The sequence below is a fragment of the Solea senegalensis genome, linkage group LG2, assembly GCF_019176455.1.
Source record: "Solea senegalensis isolate Sse05_10M linkage group LG2, IFAPA_SoseM_1, whole genome shotgun sequence".
In the NCBI taxonomy this organism is placed as follows: Eukaryota; Metazoa; Chordata; class Actinopteri; order Pleuronectiformes; family Soleidae; genus Solea; species Solea senegalensis.
Genome location: NC_058022.1, coordinates 13,958,165 through 13,980,874, shown reverse-complemented (window position 1 = coordinate 13,980,874; position 22,710 = coordinate 13,958,165). Strand labels below are relative to the sequence as shown.

Here is a 22,710-nt window from a genome sequence, read left to right as displayed (position 1 = left end):
AATTGTTAAAAGTGCATTTGCACCCCATATTAGGCAGTGATGTATTGCTGTACATATACAGAAGGGAAAGTAATGATTTGTATGACACAAGAAAGAACCCCAACCTTGTTCAAAAGTAACTAAGTACATTTTATACAAGCTACTTTTTTACTTTATTTTGAGTACATTTTAGACCAGTACTTTTAATTGTACTTAAGTAAAATTTGATCAAATTAGTGGTGCTTTTACTTGAGTATCATTCCACTCCTGTACATATACTATATATTTTTTTTAATTTTTCTAATGTGAAAAATGTTAATAAATAAAATAAATAACAGGGGACTCCTCAAGATGGTATAACTAACAGTGGTAAAATGAATGAATGAATGAATGAATGAATGGATGTAAGAAACAGGTGCAACATGCAGGTACGTACAATAGTCGCAGTACTGATGACGATCGATAGGGGGCAGTAGGAAGCAGAGCAGAGAGGTAAAGATTGTTGTAGCTCCCATTCATATTTAGAACATGTGCCATTAAGCTAATTCATTTTAGTAGCGAACAGAAAACACGACCGTCCTTGGCATTAATTCCCAATAACACAAAATGTCACTTTTTGTACGCAACATACGTAGCTACAGGAAGCGGAAAGTGCCGTTGCTTAGCAACCAGGCGGGTCAAACAACCGTGAGCAGCATCTGAGGAGTTTGAGAACGTGGCATAATTTCGACTCAGTCAATTAGCATTTCAGCGCTTTGGGATAAAAAAAAATAACGAACATTTTAAAGTTGACAGGTTAAACAAATGGCAGGAAAGAAGAAAGAAGCGAGTTTGCAGGTAGAACAGCACACACACACACACACACACACACACACCTTTAGTAATGTAAACATTTACATTGGTTTTCTTTTGCAGGCGTCGGTCACAAACCAGGAGCAGTGGGAGGAAATGCTTGCAACCAAAGGTTTAACTGGTAAGATCAGTCAAAAGTTGTTGTTGTTTTGTCCTTTAAACTATGAAAGTGAATCATGAGCATCACATCAAAACATCAGCCAAATACTGTCTGTGAATGAGCTTTTTTTTCCATTTAATTATTTCAAATTTCATTGCAAACACTCAGAACTAATTCAATTTATCTTTACACAACGTTCTCCAATCACAATATAACAAATGTTTAGTCTAACATTCAAAACACATATACAGAATTTATACATCAGGTAATGTTTAGACCAATAAATTAAATCAATAAAGAAAATGTTTGTCTTCATTATACTTATATACTTGATACCATGTTTGTTCCCCACCACGACACCACAGAAAATCACTGTAAGTCAATACCTACTTAGTAATAAAACAGATTCTCAAAGAATCAAACATTTAGAAGGTTCTCAGTTATTATCTATTAAATTGTAAAGTCTTGCAGCACTATTCTTCTTTATTAATTTCAAGTGCCAAAATATAATGATATAGTTCCTTGAGAAGGATGAAGTTTGGCTCAGTTTTTAGGAATCTGTCCTTATGCAAAAAATATTGTAATACATGTAATGCATACATGTAATACATGTAATGTAATGTAATATTATGAGTGTATTTCTTGAAATTATACAAAAACTGATATTTTCTTTTGTCAGTGTGGGAATCTGTCAAACTAAGGGAATTAACCGGTCAGGTAGATCTTTCCAAAACATCTGCAAATGTAAATCTAAATGTTCCTTTGTTTACATGTGTTCCTGGCAGAAGGTACAGTTGTTATGATCTATCAAATGAAGAATTTTAAAGTGCACTTCCTTTGCAGTGAATGGAATTGGAAACACATTTTGGTTAATAAAGGCTCTCTAAGTTAGGGAGCTGCAGATCCAATTTTCTTTTAAAAACTAGTTTTAAGACATCATGATTATAGGCTGTTGGATTGCTCGTAGGTCTGAGCGTGAGCTCTGACAATAATTTATTGTATGCTGCTGCTGCCCCACTGTGTTCACTGCAGTAACTGCAGATGAAATGCTTGGACCAGTCTGTCCTTCTTCCCTGTCTCTCGCACACAAACAATTGTTTGTCTTTTTACAGTCGTCGATGTTTACCAGCAGTGGTGTGGTCCCTGCCGTGCTGTTGTCAGCCTTCTGCGCAAAATAAAAAACGAGCTGGGTGATGACCTGTTACATTTTGCCACAGTAAGGAAAAGACAGTGTATGTGAAAGTGAACAAGTTAAATTTGAAATGAATTTAAATTGTGAGGCAGCATCTGTGTGTGTGTTTGTGTTTGATGCAGGCCGAGGCAGACAGCATTGATGCTTTGGAAAGGTATCGAGGGAAATGTGAGCCCACTTTCCTGATCTATGCGGTAAGTATAGTGTGTGTGTGTGTGTGTGTGTAACTGTATGTTTAAGGTTAAGCATATAAATTTGTCCAGGTAAAAAAGTAAAATATTTTCTGGCTATTACTCTCACATGTATATGTTTTTAGGCACTGTGGGGGGAAAAAAAAGTATGACTATAAAACATTAGGGGTGGGAATCATAGGGAATCATACGATACGAGATACAGCGATTCTGTGATAATCAATATATTGTAAGACAATGATATAGTGATACTGTCACAATATTTGTCTTAACTGAAGAAAACAAAATGTCTGTGAAAAGTCAAAAGTGCAGGATATCTCTATTTATTCACAACAAAGAGAGTGCATAAAGTCTATGTATTGAATGTTGATGGTGCATCTCTTAACATAGTTTTCTCCACCATTATCAGCAAGGAGACATGAAGCAGTGACGGCCGGCGACTGAAACTGTTTACTTTAGATCAGTGTTTCCCAACCCTGGTCCTCAGGGAACACTGTGCTGCACGTTTTAGATGTTGCCCTGCTCCAACACACCTGACTGGTCAGCTCGTCATCAAGCTCTGCAGAAGCCTGATAACGAGCTGTTCATCCGAATCAGGTGTGTTGCCCTGCTCCAACACACCTGATTTAAATGGTCAGCTCATCAGCAAGCACCGCAGAAACCTGATAACGACGAAGGAAACCTCTAAAACATGCAGGGCAGTGGGTCCCCAGGACCAGAAACCCTGCTTTTGTTAATTAAAATATTGACATTTCCCCTGGTGTACTGATTATCTCATTGCACCAGGAAGGATATATATCGCCAAATCAATAATCTGACCCACCCCTATAAAACATACAAGGAACAAGTGAGAATAAATTATACTGTAAGCAGTTGTACTAGAGAATGAACATATATATATATAGTATATGTACTCTTTTATTTATCCTGTTTATTTATATAAAGCATAAACTACATGTTTTGTTTCACTCATTAACATACTTTAGTGCAGTTTGTTGATTAAAATGCAAAATAGAAGAGATGCACTCAAAGTTCACCTTCAGGCCCTGCACTAGTACGAACCAGCAAGTCATTTATTTGTAATACCTGTTTCATACGACAAAATGACACAGTAAACTAACTCTGTACCTATAAAGAATATTATTTATGCCGACTGGACAGGGCGGGGAGCTGGTGGCGGTGCTGCGAGGAGCCAACGCTCCTCTGCTCCAGAGAATGATTTTAGAGGAACTGAGCAAAGAGAAGTTGGTTCTGGAGCACGGTGGTGAACGTAAAGTGGTGAGCACTAAAAAACACACTCACACAAATATTATTATTTTAAAGCCAATCATATAAAAGTAAGGTTTTTTGACTTGTCAGGTGTATCAGGTGTTCAAATTAATAGTGGCTCTCTTCTACCTAAATAATGCAGCAAACCATCAGAATAATATAAAGAGCCTGAAGCAACTAAATATAAATCACTCAAACTTAACTTAATTATTTACAAGAATGTATTGATGCTGATGCTCCTAACGTTATTTATAATATATATATATATATATATATATATACACACATATATATAGTGTTTTTTGGGTGTCACACAGCAACTCTTCCTCTTCCTGGCTTAACATTTTCTGATAGTAGAAGCTGATAGTACAAGTATTAACGTAAGTAACCAGCCATAGATCATTCATAAAAGAGTTGATGCTTACGAGTGTTTACAGACTACAGCCATGTCTATTATCTTTTTTCTTTGTGTGTATGTGAGGTTAAAGACGACGGTCTGGTGAATGATGAAGAAGAGGAGGAGGCGCCTCAGCAGTCAGAAAATGAAGAAAGCATAACAGGTACGATGGAAATAGTTTAATTTACATCTTAACCGACACGAATGGAGTTCAACTTTTTAACCCTCAACAAAAAGAAAAGTGAAATTATTTTCTTTGGACCTGTTATTCTGACCTCTTAGATGATTAATTCTGTCACGCAGCTGTCTGGAAACTTTGTGTGATTATGGAAAACACCTTTAAACTTGAGAAATAAGCTCAGTATTTGCAAGGGCCCCTTGCAAAGGTGAAGGCCTACATTCTTCCCTCAAAAGACTGAGAGAGCGAGCAATTCACACTTTCTTTTCAGACACTTACAGGTTCTCCAAAATGCTGCTGCTCGCCCTCTGACAGAGACAAAACACTGGGCTCTTTACACGGGCTCCCTGTCTATTTTCCTTTTACCTGCTTTTAAAAGTCTCAATGGCCTGGCACCTGTGTACCTGACAGAGCTCTTGAAGCCACACTCACTCACAGAGCTCTGATGTCAGGTGACCTGCTCTTACACATGCATAGATCACAGCTACAAAACAGGGGAGATCCAAATGTAATGGAACAGCCTTCGTTTACATGCAAGAGCTGTCGAGACCCTCAAGCAATTAAAAAAAAAACAACAAAGATATATCTCTTGCTTAGCAAGTCATGGAGTATTCTAATTTATTTTTCTATTGTTATTTGATTTCATCCTCCACTAATTGTTCTCCCCCTGTCTCTCTTGTACACTCCTGCTCCTGGTCTCTCCTCCTCTCTTGTCTCCCACCTCTTTTTGCCCTCCCCCCCCCGTTTTGGTTTTATTATGGAGGCATAGTCTGTCCTAGCTTGCCATCTGAATTTCATTGGTTTGTTTTTGTTTGTATTTTATCGTTATTTTAGTTTTGTTCTTTTGCTGTCAGTTTCTTGTTCCCTCTTCCTCTTGTTCTCTCCCTTTCCTCCAGTTTTATTGTTGATATGTTGATTTGTTGTCTCCGGCTCTCATCTCTTCTTGTTACTTTTTCTCTTTTTTTTCTACCCATCCTTTCTGTCCCCCACCTATCCTTCATCCCCTATTTTCCCTCTCATCCCAACCGGCCGAGGCAGATGCTGCAGATCTTTGAGTCTGGTTCTGCGAAGAAATTTCTCCCTGTTAAAGAGAGTTTTTTCTCTCCACTGTTGCCTAGTGTTTGCTCATTGAGTAAACTGTTGTAAATTATAAGCCTTTTTATTTGTTATTCATCACTTGCTCTGCTCTCCTCTCCCATAGTTCCTGTCAGTAGATCCTACACAGTCGCCATCATCAAACCAGATGTTGTTGCTCATGGCAAAGCCAATGAGATTATTATGAAGGTACACAGAGACAAAAAACTGCTCACAGTCTGTGAGGATTTGGTTGTTGAGGTGTGGTAACTTACTGCTGATATTATTTCATCATGCTGACGTTATTCCCCCCTCGCTAGATTCAAGATGCAGGGTTTGAGATTCTGGCCCACGAGGAGCGCACACTGACTGAGGCCGAGGCTCGAGATTTTTACCAGCACAAAGCAGCAGAGGTATGATGTTGTGAACTGAAGCATATGAGCATATGAAACGCTAACAAAGAGGATGTATCATATTTATGTTGTACTTACGCAGTATGTTCAATGTAGACTTGTAAAGACTGTACATCTGACACATCCAGACAGTGGGTGTGATGAACTCTTTGTGTTTGTGCAGTTAGAATCCTCTGTGAACATCCTAATGTGAGAGAAGAGACAAAACAAAGCAACAATCATTTCAATTAGGTTGCATTACATCACACATCCATCTGAATATCTGCACAGGCTTCACAATGGAGCCTTTTATTTTCCTCAGTGCACAAGCTGTGATGAGACTATAGCATTAGAGTTTCAGATTCATAGCATGCGCCTCAAGGTAAAGCAGTTCTTTTCATGAAATTATAATACAGTATATATGTGTGGCTTGTGGTGTAGAATATTTGTCTTACCTGTCTTTTATATAATCATTTTTCCTCGTTTCCCTGCCTCCTATTTTCACTTTATTGACTGAATTATCCGCATAACCTCACAGTAAGAGTAAGAGCCAGAATTCAAATCTCAAACACTGACTGATGTAAAAGGACTTCAGTGCAAATCACATGCTATATATCTGTGTCTTCCTGTCTCTGTATGTGATTATGTGTATAGGCTTGCTTTGAGGACTTGGTGGAGTTTATGTCCAGTGGTCCTTCCCATATTCTGGTACTGTCTCAGGCGGAGGCCTCTGCCAACGTTGTTCCAACGTGGCGTGAATTCATCGGCCCAGCAGACATCGAGGAAGCCATAAGAGAAAAGCCAGACAGGTTTGTAACTTGAAATTGTTCATAAAAGAGAACGATTAAAATGTTATTCTTGTGTCTGTACATAAACAGACATTTGTTTATAGAGCTATGTATTTGTGCAACAGTGTGTGCAACAATCTCAATCTAAAAATCTGGAAAGGAGAACGAACAGCACATTCTGGCTGGCTCCGTCAGACACACCCAAACATTATGTTTCTCTCTGGTTGAGCACCAGCAGAGCAGCCATCTGCTCTCCTCTCCTTACTCCCCTCTGGCTTCCTGCAGCTTACGGGCACAGTACGGCACACAGCCACTGTTCAATGCAGTGCACGGCAGTGAGGACAGCGACCAGGCCAGCAGGGAGCTTGCCTTCTTCTTCCCCAACTTTAGCACGGCCTCGGTAAAGAAGCAGGATGGGGAGGAAGAGCGTGTGGAGAGGACACTGGCTCTAATCCGGCCTGACGTTGCCAGAGAAAACAGAGGTGGGGCCCGTGCCAAATGCACAAGTGAACACGTGTCTGAACACGGACACACACTACAGAAAATCACTTTCTTGATAGAATTTAGCAACCATCTATATCCTATATGAATACTGTGAATCAATCTCAGGGACTAGGTTGGGACGCGGGAGATTTGTTTTGGGTTGCCAAATGAATTAGCTGAATTTAGTTTTCTAGCGTTTTGCTCTACATGCTTTAAATTACAATTAAAATGCTGTGATGCATTTGTTATATAGAGAACTTGACTGGCCCACAAAGAGCCCTGACAACAACCCCATCGAGCACCTGGAACAGAGATGGGCACAAATTCCCATAGAAACATTTAAAAACATTGAGGAACGTCTTGCAAGAAGTGTGGAAGCTGTAGGTGCATAATAGGGACCAACTCAGTCTTGGCTATGCATTACAGTCCCTGTCGGTGTAATGTGAGGCGTCCCAATACTTTTGTCCATATAATGTATATCTCTGAAATGTCTGGTTTACCTGTTCTAAATAATATTATTGGTAACAGAAATGGCAGTCAAACAAAATCAGATTTCGATTTCAAGTGTGAGATGGGTCACAATGGTTTGTCATCTTTAAAAAGTTGGCTTTTTATTTAAAACTTTTGGGAGCCACTCGTGTAAATCACATGTCTATGGTTCTGCAGAAGACGTCCTGGCCCACATTCACAATTCAGGATTCTCGGTGGCTCTTCAAAGAGAGGTGATATTAACAGAGGAGCAGGTCAGACAGTTTTACTCCCAGCATATTGATGAGGACTACTTCCCTGCACTGATGAAGAGTATGACCAGGTAACTTCCATTTGATATTAAAGAATTGTTCGACTAATATTATGTTACTGGGGAAGTTTATTCTTTTTGTGTTTGTGTGCATCTACAGTGGACCAGTGCTTGCTCTGGCTCTAGCCAGGACAGGGGCTGTACAATCCTGGAGGAGCATGCTTGGCCCTTCTGATGTTAATAAAGCCAAAGAGGAGAATCCTGACTGGTGAGTGGTTTGTAGCTGGCCTGTCAGATTAATGAACATTTGTGCTTTAAAAAAAAAGGGAAATGCTCGTATTTTTATACTGACATTCACACATGAAGAAAAAAGCATTATTCAAATTTGTATTTCTGGTTCCTGCAACTTTCATTACTCAGTCTGAGGGCCCAGTTTGCTTTGGAGAATGAGCCCATCAACCAGCTCCATGGCAGTGCAAGCCACGAAGAGGCAGAGCGAGAGATCGACTTCTTCTTCCCTCACCAGCGAACACTGGCAGTCATCAAACCGGATGCAATGGAGGATCACAAAGGTCATTTGGAACAAAATGGAAATGTTCAAAATGACCCTTGTTTATAAAGATAATGATAAGTTCTATTTTTCTTTTTTATTTATTTCCTCTATCAGAAAAGATATTAGAGGAAATCCACTCTAGCGGTTTCTCTGTATCACAGCTGAAGGAGACGGTGCTATCGAAGGAAATGGCTGAGGAGTTTTACAAAGAGCACAGGGGGAAGCCTTTCTTCGAGCAGCTGGTGGAATTAATGTGCCGGTTAGTTTCACATGTCGTTAAATTCATCCCCCAGTCTCAGGAGTCAAAGTGACCACAAGTGGCCCACTACGCGTTTAATGAGCACTTTTAACAGTCATCATTGCACCTCATAATCAAGGCAGCGCCAGGAAAGTGGCCAGGAAGTCCATCTCAGTCAATTTCATCCTTTGTTCCACAGCACATGTAGATTTTTAGAGTTATTTCACGCTCCGATTAGATCCTTTACCTGCTAGTTACACAACTGCCAAGACACAATGGGTGGAGATATTGGTGCAGCTGGAAACCTCAGTTTACTGACACTCTTTCTCAGCCTAAGCTCGGGTTTTAACTTAACTTTAACTTTTAACTGTACTTTTATATCAATTTTCAATCATTTGTTGCCATTTCTGCCTTCATTAGAAAGTCAGAGATCCCAGGAAATGAGAGGAGAGAGACAGAGCAAACGAGTGAGAGAAAGCGAGCGAGCGAGAGAGAGAGAGAGAGAGAGAGAGAGAGATGGGGACTGACATTAGACAATGGTCCTGAGCCAACTGCTGACCAAGGACATTTCAGGGTGCAGTTAGTTGCAGTCACTGGTCACTGCGGAAAGAAAACACTTAATCTTTATCACTTTGTCTCAGACAACACAGTTCAATCATTCGCATAGTATTAAAATGAGAAGGCTGGTAGATCACTCTTTCATACTGAGTTTGACATGCATTGGCCGAAATGCATCAGTCATGTCATACTGATTAACACATACCAGCCATCAGCCATATATATATATGTATATAACATACAGTGCACTAACAATTTTGGGATAGAGGTGAATTTATGGTATGCAATTTCCAACTTGGCGATTAAAAAAAACTGGAGATAATATTACATTCATACCATTTTTTTTCCTTGCAAATAGCTTGGTAATGGAAATTTATATAGGATATAATCATTATAATACCTTCACATGATAAAGTTTAAATCAATCCTCCTTATAGTGTATCGCACATACATTTTCCTTTTATATACTACTATACCAACTGTCCAGGGTGTACCCCGCCTATCGCCCGATGTAGCTGAGATTGGCACAGTACCCCCCGCGACCCTCTGGTGGAGGATAAAGCGGTAGATGATGATGATACTACTATACCATAAAAATAAGATGGTATTGCCAAAATATGGCGTCACTTTGTTATTACCACAAATGATCAAAGCGTCACTGTAATGTAAAATGTTACAATTTTGTATGTTAAATGAACATCTTTGGTTGTTTTAGGGGGCCCTGCATGATGCTTGTCTTGACCAAAGAAAATGCCGTGGAAGAGTGGAGGGCCATGATGGGACCGACTGACCCCGCCCAAGCGAAGGTGTCATCCCCAAAGTCTCTGAGGGCTCGCTTTGCCTCTGACATCCTCCACAACTCAGTCCACGGTGCCTCAGATGAGCAGCATGCAGATGAGAAGATACATTTTATCTTCGGTGAAATCGACACAGATGAGAAGCCCAACCATGATGGAACCGTTTTAGGTAATCACACGACGTACGATATAAATAACACATTTCCCTGTTACAAATACAGACAGAGAGAGATAGGAAATAAAACAAAGATCAATTTCTTTTCAGCAAAAGAGCAGTCAGGCAACACTGCCAGTGAAAACACAGTTGTCTCAAGATCTGAAGATCAGAATGAAGACATGCCTGATGACCATCACCAGAACGGTATGCAAGGATAACAGTGTCACTGATGTATCAGGTGACCAAATTAAAGGACAAGTCTGCTTCACATGGTCAGCTATTCGTCAGAAGAGCATGGATTAAACAACACAACATGAAAAACTCAGTCTTTTATCCTTATTAATAATAATAATAATAATAATAATCATTATCATCATAATCATAATAATTTACCTGCAAACAAATTGACAACAGCTTTGAATAAAAACATTGCTGCTGCCTCAAAATTATTTGATTACAAGTTATCAACCAACTGAATTACACAAAACCATTAAAATATGAGGTAAAATATTTTATATATAAAATATATTATATAACTTTTTTATTTTTAATCCTCTACCTACCTCAGAATGTCGTCTTTCATGATGAAAGACGTTGAATTTGACAGTTTGTAGTCTAATAAAGTGCCAGTACAAGCATTAAGTGCAATTTTGGCATTTACTTTATGATGATTTACTAAATCATTGTTTACAGACACTACAGCCAAAATGACTTGTTATATTTGACAGATTATAACTCACTGTTGAGAGTGAATACAATCAGTAAAATGGAGTTTTCACTTGCCAAAAATGTATTACAGCTCCTCATCATTTGGGGAAATACTTATTTCTGGCTCCAAATGACTTCACGAGGGTTGTATTAGAAAGGATTATAGCCCACTCAGTTTTGTTTGCTTAACAGATTTCCTATAAATGGCCAGTACAGAACACTAAACAGCACTTTTTTGCACTTGCCTTTGGAAGTTCCTTGATTGATTAGATTGAGGGTTATTGTTATTATACAGAAATGTTGATATAATTATCCTCCTTTATATTGCAGGTGACTCACACAGTTCAAACACTAGCAGTCCACAGACAGGAGAGAATGATGAGCACTCAACCTGAATCAGCACAACTCATCTTATCTTTTTTTTTTATGTGTTCTTTCTCCAACATTGTAAGAGTGATAAAATATGTCTTTTTATTAACTAAACAAATCATGTTTATCAGGTCACATGGTCAACTACCGCTATGCTGCGATAATTTAAGCAGAAGTGATAAGGCTGGAGTATTAATGGCTTTTATCCGTGAGCATAATAATGATGATATGAAGGGCCACATCTGTCATGTTACTTTCCTGTACTGATTGTACAATTATACTGATCAATATAAACAGGTATTAATAGCTTTGTTTACCAATTAAGAGTTGAGTTTGTTAAGTATTTTATTCATTTGTTCATCTTCTACCACTTCATCTGGCTAGAAGATAGCTGGTGCCAATCCAAGCTGACATAGGTCGAAAGGCGGGAACACCCTGGGCAGGTCAATTTAGACTGTCCAATTTGCCTAATCCCCAAATCTGCATGTTTTTGGACAGTGGGAGGAGACCAGAGACCCCAGAGCAATAAACTATTTTATTGCATAATTCAAATAATGAACTGCTTGACTTATACTTTCTTGACACTTCCATAAAAAGTAGTGTGAAAAGAAGAAGAAAAAAAACAACCTTTCAAATTTACACCCAGTAATCCCAATGGGCTGCCAGGTTTTCCAAAGATTATCAAAGCAGTCTTGAGTTAAATTTACTTATTTTCTCTTATATATATATAGGTTTATTAGACCGTTATTTTACATTATAAAACAGAGGCAGAACAAAGTAAGTTTACATCTGTCATGATAAGTGAAAGTAATAATTCAGTTATCTGCTGAAATAATCGATCACGCGAGTTTGACCAGTCATGTTGTGATGTTGTTCTCAGTCGAAGTGTCGTCCCAGACCTCAGCAGCCTCCAGTAGGTCGGTTTCGTCTATGTCGTCATCTGCAGTGAAAGATCTCTGAAACATCTCTATGATGCTCCTCTGTTTCGGGTCCTGAACAAATCCATATTATCAGTTTAGAGATGCAATCGTTGGACATGTATAATAAGCTGTGAATGCTCAAGTATCAGTGTGTACATGTGGTAATGTACAGTACCTTCGAGTGAAAGCTGGCACTGACTGCCTTGTCCGAGAGGTTCGACTCAGAAAGACCCACTTGCTCCAAGACATTCATTTTTTGTTGGATCATTGGCCTGCATCAATGCATAAATTAAACGTTTGGAACAGAGCAAACACATTTAAACTCCCCATTTCTTACACATACACACATGGACTAGACATTCCACATCGACATGTCTGGCTTACTAACCAGCAGCAGAGGGAGGATGGATGACTGTTATGGAAGGAAACAGACTGAATACCCATGGTGACTGAACATGTTGTCATTGACACATACCACAGGTGATCGTCAGCAGTTCCCTTAGCAACCAGGTAGTGAATGTTCACATTGTTGGTCTGTCCAATACGGTGCACCCTGTCCTCTGCCTGAATGAGAACCTGAAGGGGAAAAGACAATCATTTATTAAACAATGACAGCAAAATCATCTGAGGTTTATCAGTGTCAATATAAGACATTAAGAAATGAATCATTATTTTTTTAGACTTATAATTCAAGTGCTGTCAGTTGAATCTGACACACCATTAAGAGATTCCCTCTGGATTCGTCCCCTTGTACTCCCCAGTTTTAGAATGGTCACCTTGCCTGTATTGTGATCCATGTCATATCTTCCCATCACTACCAGCTCCACTGGAGTGGAGTGTGGAGGATGTGGACAAGCTCCTCTGACAGACACAGGTAGACTTATTTTCCCATGTGAAATGGTTATTTTGGGGGTGCTGTCAACTCTCAAATTGGAAAAAAAGGGAAAACTGGCTGCCAAACAGAATGAAATTCTATTCTATACTAATTATGAAGTGCGAACAGTACTTTTCTCCTCAGCTGCCTCTCACAGCTCACAGGAATACAGTTTCTTACACATTACCGTCAACAAACAGTGTCACTCAGGGCAGAAGCTGCAGATGCACAGCCTTGATGTTGTTGTTTTTTTAAAAAGCCATTCGATGGCAGAAAAACATGAGAACAAATGGAGAGATACAATGATACATCAAATTGGGATATAAAGATATAATCACTAATATGTTGGCAGAATATTACACAACTGGGAACCAGAGAATAGCAGTCGTCACATGAATAGTAATAAATCACAATTCACTTATATTTTAAGCTGAATTTTTGACTGCAATGAACTCAGAGAGAAATCAGTCTTTCACTGCTAAATGCTATTACTTTCCTCACCAGCCACTCTATTTTACATTGGCAGATCTCAGTCTTTATGTAAATACTATATAAAGACCTGGATGGAGGAGATGAACTGGGCTGGAACCGAATAGGAATATATTGTGTTCCTGATAAATTAATTTTATCAAATGTTAACAGATGCTGTGATGATGTGTTGTGGCTTACTCCGGGGTTCCAGAAAAGCTCAGCAAAGATCACCAGGTCTGCAGAGTGCAGGGTCAGACCCATGTTAGCTGCAGTGATGGACAATACAGCCACACAAGCTTTGGCCGAGAACTGGAATGTCTCGCACAGCTGCTGCCGCTCAGCTGATGGGGTGGCCCCATCGATACGAATGAAGAAGACGCCCTGTGGAGAAGAAGTGAAAGGACATTTTGATTTACCAACAATTAACCCTTAAAACACCTACCAAGCTGAATATTTTGTACAACTTAGACTTAGACTTCTTTTTATTGTCATTGCAATAAATGGGCAACGAAATTCCGTTGCTTGGCAACCGGAAAAAACAATAACACAGCATTGAATTGTGAGGTAGTTACTGTAAACTATGATTCGAGAAAAAATAAATAAGTGTATATGTATATAAATATATATAAAAGTAGTGCAAATATAAAATATAGACTTAAAAACAGGAAAGAAAAACTGTAAGCAAACAATATATGAAAAAATAACAGTTGATATATTGCACAGATAGTGTCCCTGAGTCTGTTTGTTCTGCAGCGGATGCTGCAGTGAGGGAGCTTGACCAAAGAGCTGATCTCACCCTTAGTTACAGGTTTTAAAATGCAGTCATTTTCAGGTATGAATAATAAAAAAACAACAACTCAACTTTTGAGTGACATCTGTGTGTCCGACTGACCTTTTTCCTCAGTTCAGAGGTGATGTGATTCAGGACTAACTTATGATGTGCGAACACGAGAAACTTCTCCCTCCCACACTCCAGCATGTCTGTGATGTACTCCCTGCCGGTGACAAAAACAAAACACGACTCTCTATTATGTTAAAGAACCACTTTAAAAACATCATCATCGTCATCGTCGTCGTCTCCATTCCAGTGCAATCACAAGATTCAGATTAATTTTCCATTTTCAACTCACAGTCCCACCGGAATCACAATTCAACGTCACTGTTCCTCGCCATTACGGCTCATGCACTTACATAATAGCTTGTAACTTGGCTTCAGCTGTGTGGTTATAGAAAACGAGGAGGGCGTCCTTCTCTTCCGTTTTCTGAAAAAGAGATAAGGAACAACCGGAGATAAGAACTGACAAGAGCATACTGTTTGATATGATAAGACTGCCATTAGTCTGAGAAGCAGTGTGATTGTGCCAGTCAAGCTCAGCATCTCGTTCCCACCCGACTGCATAATCACTTTTAAAAAAGGGCTTATAAACCAACTTTTTGGTTGATAAGTCCTTTGTGCATGTGTGAGGCCACAGCAAGGTTCCTCAACCTTTTATTAACTGTGCTGCTTTGTAATTTGAAATTCAGAATATGATTCTATGTTCATTTTGAGGAAATAGAAGGCTGTGCATGCTGCTGAAGGATTCACATTGTAACATGACATGACTAAATGCAAAACACTTCCATTTTCACATGTGTAACCTACATTGCGATGCCCTTTGGCCAACTCGTTGGCAGCAGCCGACAGAGCTGCTTTCAAGCGAGCGTTAATCCCGTCTATGGTCACCGTGACAACTTTGCGCTGTTTAGCGGGAAGCTGGGACAGGACTTCGGACTTCAGACGCCGCAACATCAGACACTCTTGCAGCAACAGCTTCAACTCCCCAAGATTAGACGAGCCGGAATAGTCCCAGCCCCAATTTGTCTAGAGAGGAGTGGAAGGAGAAAGATGTGGAGGAAATAAATAACAAAATAATGGATAACACTGGGAGTAAGAGGTGGACAGACACATTATTCTCCTTAGGAGGCTAAAGGAAACACGGAGCACAGCACACAACATGGAGGGCTGGAAATGTTCGATTTAGAAAAAGCTGGAAATACATCAAATCAACTTACATGTAGAGCTGCAACTAATGATTATTTTCATAATCGATTAATCCGTCGATTATTTTCGCGATTAATCGTTTGGTTCATAAAATATCCAAAAACCTTAAAAAATTTTGATCGGTGTTCGTCGAACCTGGAAATGATGATGTTCTCAAATGTCTTGTTTTGTCCACAAACCAAAATCATTAACTTTGAATGATTTCTTTGTTATCCAGAGCAAAGAAATTAAGAAAATACTCACATTTAAGAAACTTAAACAATCAGGAATCTTGTTTTAATCATGAAAAAAGATTCAAACCAATCAATTATCAAAACTGTTGTCGATTAATTTAGTAATCAATTAATAATCGATTAATTGTTTTAGCTCTACTTACATGTCTGTTTTCATCAAAGTAAATCTTGAATCTATAGATGGGATAGAAAACCCAGACTGTTGACTCAAATGTGTAATTTCGGTGCAAAATCTTGACAGATATGACAAATTAAAAATGTAATTTACCTTTAAAATCTGCTCTGTATTGATCTCATTAAAATAGCAGAAATAAATACACTCGCGAGTGTTTAAAGGTATAAAAGCCATTTCAGTGACATTCAGTGAGACTGCTAAAGTGCACAACTTTACCTCTGCAACCATATTGCCCCCTGCTCGTCAGCAAAGCTGTCAAATTTCCTCAACCTACAGTCGTGCACACACTTGATAGCCCCTTTAAAAAGCTGCAGACTATGCATTAATGCAAGGTATGTAGATTAATATTGATTCATCCCTCATCTGAAATTGGCTGTGGTGTTTAAGGTGTCCTGGAAGGACTCCTCAAAGTACCTGTTTGGCATCACAGTAGCGCAGCCCAAACTCATGGAAGCGAGGGAAGAGTGAAGGTCTGACGGCCAGAATCTGGGTGTAGAGCTCCGAGGGCCTGGACATGGCAGGAGTCCCAGACAGAAGAATCACCCTCTTTGCTGCCTGAGGACATAAAAACAACTGATCACACCACTCCTAAGGGAGTTTAGGTGTCGGAGCAAGAGAGTAAACACAACCAAGAGAAATAGAAACAAACCACAAGTTAAAATGCTGCAATGTTTTTGGCTTCTGCTTTTCTTTGTAATGAATTCAAATCTAAAACACTGCCAACTCTGAGCTAAACCAACATTCAGCTCAGCAAGCCTGTCACATACAGACTCAGGAACGACACAGTTCAACAAATATTAAAAGAAAGCATGAAAGTGTAATTGGTCAATTGTGAAGCCGACCTTTACACAGAAAACCTGTATCTCAATACCTGAAATAAAATCTACTTCTGTGACATTTTCAGAGGGAAAATGTGAATATACTTCTGTGAACTGATTCACTTGGGTGATTCGATTACCTGCTTCTTTGGATATTTTTCAGATATGCTGAAGAGTCAGGTTTTTCGTAACAAGTAAACATATTACTTATTTGGCTTAGGTCGTAAAACACAAGTTTCGCTGAAAGAGAAGGGAAAAAAAGCACCTTGAGTATGACCATAGCTGCCTTACAGCGAGCTGTCTTTATGTTCTTCAGAAAATGAGACTCATCCTGCAAAGAATGACAGAAAGACTTTGTTTTACAGAACAGTTGGTTTTTAGAGGTCAAACCTGCGTCTAATAGCATTGAGTCAACAGATGGAAATGAATGAGGATTCGGGAGGCACATGTAAATATACAGAACCACCGCACAGCTGACCATGATGAGAACGTTGAAGGGCTTTCCAGGCAGCTGCTTGTCCATCCTGCTCAGCAGGTCGTAGCTGATGATGTTGACCAAACCAGAGCGCAGGTTGTCTTTGGCCTTCACCACCACATTAATGCTGTCAGGACTCAGGGAAGGGAGCCAACGTCTGAAGGCCTACAGAAATTCATAACACTCGCGTCAGAGATGCAGAGCGAGAAAGAGCTCAGAGACCAACTATTGGTTTAAATGTCACATACCAAGTGCTACTAACACAGCGCTTCTTGAATAAACACTCAATCCCATGGTTTGGAAAAAAAATGTTTACGAAAGCCAAAAATGTTTCTGACAACCTGAGTTATATCGGCCGTGCTTTGCAGCAGAACTGTCCAAAGGCTCAAGACTAACCCGAGCAGATAAGAGCCAGGCCAGACAGAGCAAGTGTACTTTAATAGGACAACATCCAGTGAATAAACTCTGCTCTGTGATTCCAGCTTCTGATTGGGGGACTCTTTTCTGATCCAAGATATCTATTTAGAGAACAGACTGTCTCATCCTGTCAAGAGACAGACGGCCAAATACAGCTCTTCTGAGAATGCAGCACTCTTAGTGCAGCCTGCTATGCTACTGCAAGTGAAGCAGAAAATAGATGCTACAGCACATAGGACACACACACACACACACAGAAAAAAAGACGCCAAAGATGAACTCTGAATTTAGTATTGGTGATATTGTAGAGGAAAAACAGCGAAAAAGAGAAGCACAAACATTTCAAGGAGTGTGTGGGCGACACAGTGGATATGTGGCGATAAAGTGTGTGTGTACCAAAAGTGTTAAAAGTAATGCAAAGCATAAACCATGGTCCAAAAACAGGGAAAACAATCTATTACTCAACTGAAAAAAAAGAATCAAATAAACAGTTAATGATCGATTGATCTGCTGTTTTCTTCGTCAGACTCAGGCATGTGCAGTAACACACCACAGACAAAACAATGCAAATATGAATTGAGAAACTAAATGGGAAATATCTTTTGCAATTTCTTGTTCTGAAAACAGGTATCAATGGAGGAGAATTAGAAGAGCAGCAAAATAAATAAGCTGCATTAGCATCTCCATCATCAATCAATGGCCCACAATTTAAGTTACACATCTGCTCCCACGAGACAGATAAATGGAAGCCTGAAATTCAATACTACCCTCCTTCTTACGGAAGACGGAGCACCTCGCAGAGTGCAAGCAGTCCATAGGGAACAGTATTAGCATTCCTCAAATGCAGAGAGCTTTAAAGAGAAAGTGGCATGATAATGTGAGGAGCATTGCCTTTTTTTTCCCCAGAGGAGATGAGAAGGATATTATTCAGACAGTGCCTTGCTGATTTAATGTAGACTGATAATGACACCATTAATCAAAGTGATAAGTCCCTAACACTTAGAAAGTAATGACTTCTTCTAGGCACAACAGTTTGGATGAGTGTCATTACCTCAGCCCAGGTGAATCGTACAGAGGAGGGAGCCACCACCATCAAGGGCCACTCGTTCCTGTAGTAAGCTGCGATGCAAATGGCCTGCACGGTCTTTCCCAGGCCCATGTCGTCGGCCAGCAGGAGACGGCCTTGTTTAAACACTGCAAAACTACAGGGACACGGACAAAAAGGGGCACACAAATATTGATGATTATTAAAGCTGTTGCAGTTATTGCATATCCACAGATATGCTGTCTTGACACATGCACCACAGAGTCAAACTCATCAAGAAGAGAAATGATGGCAGCAGACACTTAGTCCAACAGCAGTGGATCACACAAAGTAAATAACTGGTTCTTATAGAGGCGGTTTTTATCCAGACACATCAATCACTGTTATCAGTTCAGCGGAGAGGCTGCTTTGCTGATGGCACCTGTGGCAGCGCGAGCGTGTTCCTGTCATATCAGCTGCTGAAGCGGAGACGTCAGATGTGTCTCTGCACTTTAATGTGCATGATTCTTAACTTCTGCTCAGTTTTGCATGTTTAATGCATGTTTTCCCAGTTTAAGAGTCTAAGGAATCTGTCTTCTGTGCTTTTTTTTTTTCTCCCCTTGCACCGCAGCTATGTGGTGTGCAGCACCGCAGGCAGAACAGCTAATAACAGAAGGAAGAGAAATAGCTTATTTTGTAATGATTAAGTTTGAGGTTGGGTTCTGTCGCACTGGTTGGGCTTTTTTTTTAATCTTTGAGTATTAACTTGCCTGGAAAAATAAACAACAGGCTATCAGAGATACAAGTCCAGCTTATGTTAACAGCGTGATGTTTAAGTCCCAGTGACACGAATGGTTTGTTATGGAGTTATTGGCTATACCATGCAGATAGAGCACTAGTGGCTGTTCAAAGACACCTACTTGACTCCCTCCCTCTGGAAGGGCATAAGGCTGTGTGTGAGCGAGGGGTCAATGCTGGAGAGGTCTGCCTCAGGGATGGCTAAAGATCTGGCATCAGTCCCTTCAAACCTGGCAGAGAAGGCCTGGATTAGTGCCCTGGGCAGAGGCTCCACCTCCACTGCTGCTATCCCACTGAGGAGATCCACTGGGTATGGAACATAGCATGGTCAGACAAGATGGAAAATGTAACAGAGACACACATGGAGATAAACCTGCTTAAAAAAAAAAAGGCACTCACTCAGTCTCTTGTAATCCTCAAGTGAAAAGCTCCATTTTCTTGTTTTCATGTCTGCCAACAACAACAAAAATTTAGAACTTGCAAAGCATAAAAAACACAATGACAGGTTGAACAGAAAAACAACATTAATTAAACGAAGTAACTCTGACCATAGTTCTTTGTTGGCATTTGCTTGAACGCTGCAACGACATCTATATGATAACCAACGTCAACCTCGAACTTTGTCGGAGACACCAGGATGCACTGGCCCTGCAGAACGGCTTCAGGTTTCTGCCAGCCATTGCACAGCTTCAGCAGTGCCCCCAGCGCTGCACCGTCACGAGGACGGCAGGTGGCTGCAGTGATGTCCAAAGCTTCCATTCCTTCTAGAGGCTTCAAAGACACGGAAGCAATAGAGGCAGCTTGCTCCACTGCAACACAGGGTCAAGATGAGATGCAGCAGCAATTCAAGACAAGAGAAATACTAATACTGAGGCAGAAATAAGTACATGTTCCTATGAATATTTTCCTAATCTACACACTTAGCTGTCGATAGTCCTCCAGGCTGAAGTCCCACTTCTTTGTGGCAGGGTCTAAAATAGCGCAGAAGCATAACACTTTAATTCAAGAGACTGTTCTTAATACTGCTAAAGATAAAAAACAAACAAAAAACAAGTGTACTTCACTTGTTCACCAAGATGCTACAATGCTGCAGCTCTGGCCAGTAGATAGAATACATTTTATGTTGTTTATGCAGTGATACGTTCAGCATTTTATACTTATTTGTATACATATACTTAAATTCTATGTGTTTAAGTGTTCCTCTCAAGTAGTATCTGAGGTGGTTTACCCCATGGGAGCAAAGTGTGGCAACAGAAGGCACTGGCCATCAAGAGTCAAATAACAGTAACTTACCATAACTCTTGGAAGGGATGGATTTGAAAACGGCAATAAGCTCTGCATGGTAGCCCACTTCTATTCTGAAGCGGTCCTCTGCGTGAGGTACACATTTCCCTCTCACTGAGATGGCAGGCTTTTTCGCAGCTGGAGCGTTCAGAGGTGAGGGGTTTGAGGGAAGCTGCGCCGCTGAGCTTTGGACAGGTTTGCTTGTTGCTTGCTTGTAGAATGAGCCAGATGCACCGGCAGAGCTGCCGGAGCCGAGGTTAGGTTTGGGCTGAGCTGATTTGCCAAACGCCTTTCCTACACTGAACAAGACGGGGCTGCTCACTTGCTGAGTCTTTGTCTGAGGAAGTGGGTCAATAACTTGGATCTACAAGGGAAGACAGTAAAAGGGGTTAGGGCGGACGATAAACTGCGTTTCACACATGGAAGCCTCAATGCCACTTGTTTGGGTTCAATTTCACTAGCCAACCTTGAGAATCTACAGATATTGATATCAGTCCAATAGAGTCTTATTTAATCAAAAAATAAGTTGACTGTATCATATTTGTGCTGATGCATTTACCACCTACTTGTTAGAAATGTACAGCCCTCACACATGACAGCAGTGGTCACATGACATTACAGCAGAGGCTCACAGCCATTGCTACAGCCCCAGTGCTTATTGAAGCTTTATGTAATATTTAAAAGGGCTACAATGCAGTTTAAGTTTTATAAAGGAACTGCACAGATATCTGCTCAGTTTATCGAGGGTTAGATTAGATGACGGTACAAGGGCTGAATGGTTGCAAATTATAACGATGTCATTCTGTTCTGTTGTGTCTACTGTGCAAACTATAAAATGCAACACATACATGTTGGAGGCAGACTTCTCATCCTTTCAATAGAAAATACAGTAGTTACTGTCTTGATGAAAAATTTCACCAAATATTGTCCCTAAATCGTTCAGTCCTAGACTGAACACTAAACCTCACCTGTCTTGAAGAAGCAGAGTTACACAGACTGCTCTGGTTGACTTGATTGTCTTTACTAGATGACTTTTGATGTGTTGGGCCTTGATTCTGGCAGCTAGATCCATGTGGTTGTTTTTGAGGCGGTGGAACGTGCCTCGGAGCTGCTGAAGTGCTGCTGAAGCCTGCTGAAGTACTGGTGCTTCCAGCTTCTGCAAGTCTCTGGGCTCGTCTCTCCAAAGCCCTCCGCCGGTTCTCCTCAATCTTTCGCTGCTGCTCTGCAGTCAGCTGATGAGACATGCTGCCGTTTACCAGTTATATCAGTTAGCAAAGACACCGCCAGACACACCGGGTAAGAGCGCGCCAATTCGTCCAGCTAACAACCAAAACAAGTGATCCATGTGGACACTGAGACGCCGGAGCCCACCAGGTTACTGCACTGCTAACGACAGCAGCTACCGCGGTTAGCCTGGACGTCAACAGCCAACAAAAATCAGCCCGGAAGCGTCACGGTGGCGGCAGGACACAATCACGCGTGGAAGAGCAGGTACTGAATACAGTGTAGTCCGCAGACGATAACGAAAGTTTTTGATGTTTGTACGACTAAGTCGTAGTTAATGTAGTTACCGCTGGTTGAATATTCGGTATCTGCCGCGCCGGAAGTGACGTAGAAAACGCAGCCAGAAAAAAATAGCTAACGGCTGTCTCTCAATGCCTAAGTATGGAAGGATGTACGCGAATACTTGGGAAGTATGAGTACATAAAGTACGTAAAGTGAGTGAAGTGAATTTTACATTTCATTTACGTAGATTTTTACACTCAGATGTGTAATTATTTTATCTTCAATTTCTGCCAAATGTTAATATTTTCACCTATATTATACACACGTGACCTTTAAGTAGAAATTCCAATTGGTCTATTAATTGAATTAGTATTGCCGTAACAATGTAACCTCTAGTGCGGGCAGTGGCGTGCACAGACGTTTGGAAGGGCAGGGGGGAAATTAAAAGGGCCCTCAATTAATTCCATGTGGCCCTCCACTGAATATAAACTCATAAATATTATGTCAGACTTTTAATTCACAGATTAATTGTGCATCATTTATACATTTGTTTATGCATCATTGATACATTTGTTTATTTTACTGACATGTCAAAAGAAACACTTTTATTTTGAAATTCTATTAAATACCCTCACACAAATATCATTAGTGTTATATAAT

At 40.3% G+C, this 22,710-nt stretch overlaps 2 protein-coding genes across 2 annotated transcripts; one reads left to right on the top strand and one right to left on the bottom strand.

Annotated features, from left to right (window-relative positions):
- The first annotated feature begins 649 nt into the window (after positions 1 to 649).
- nme9 (NME/NM23 family member 9) lies at positions 650 to 11,243 on the top strand. The gene is made up of 17 exons (XM_044019232.1): positions 650 to 816; positions 895 to 952; positions 2,044 to 2,147; positions 2,246 to 2,317; positions 3,476 to 3,592; positions 4,065 to 4,143; positions 5,360 to 5,442; positions 5,553 to 5,645; positions 6,279 to 6,433; positions 6,698 to 6,894; positions 7,562 to 7,706; positions 7,795 to 7,902; positions 8,055 to 8,206; positions 8,302 to 8,446; positions 9,699 to 9,949; positions 10,046 to 10,141; positions 10,976 to 11,243. Exons 1-17 carry the CDS (start codon positions 784 to 786, stop codon positions 11,038 to 11,040), a joined length of 1,953 nt encoding a protein of 650 aa, XP_043875167.1. The 5' UTR covers positions 650 to 783; the 3' UTR covers positions 11,041 to 11,243.
- smarcal1 (SWI/SNF related, matrix associated, actin dependent regulator of chromatin, subfamily a-like 1) lies at positions 11,240 to 22,158 on the bottom strand. Its single transcript, XM_044019231.1, has 17 exons — positions 21,513 to 22,158; positions 20,554 to 20,908; positions 20,181 to 20,231; positions 19,809 to 20,069; positions 19,660 to 19,710; positions 19,383 to 19,566; positions 18,490 to 18,640; positions 17,025 to 17,186; positions 16,812 to 16,877; positions 16,143 to 16,283; positions 14,922 to 15,140; positions 14,471 to 14,541; positions 14,172 to 14,274; positions 13,478 to 13,660; positions 12,410 to 12,510; positions 12,110 to 12,206; positions 11,240 to 12,006 (listed from the first exon to the last, which is right to left on the bottom strand). Exons 1-17 carry the CDS (start codon positions 21,786 to 21,788, stop codon positions 11,872 to 11,874), a joined length of 2,607 nt encoding a protein of 868 aa, XP_043875166.1. The 5' UTR covers positions 21,789 to 22,158; the 3' UTR covers positions 11,240 to 11,871.
- Between the last annotated feature and the right edge of the window lie 552 nt (positions 22,159 to 22,710).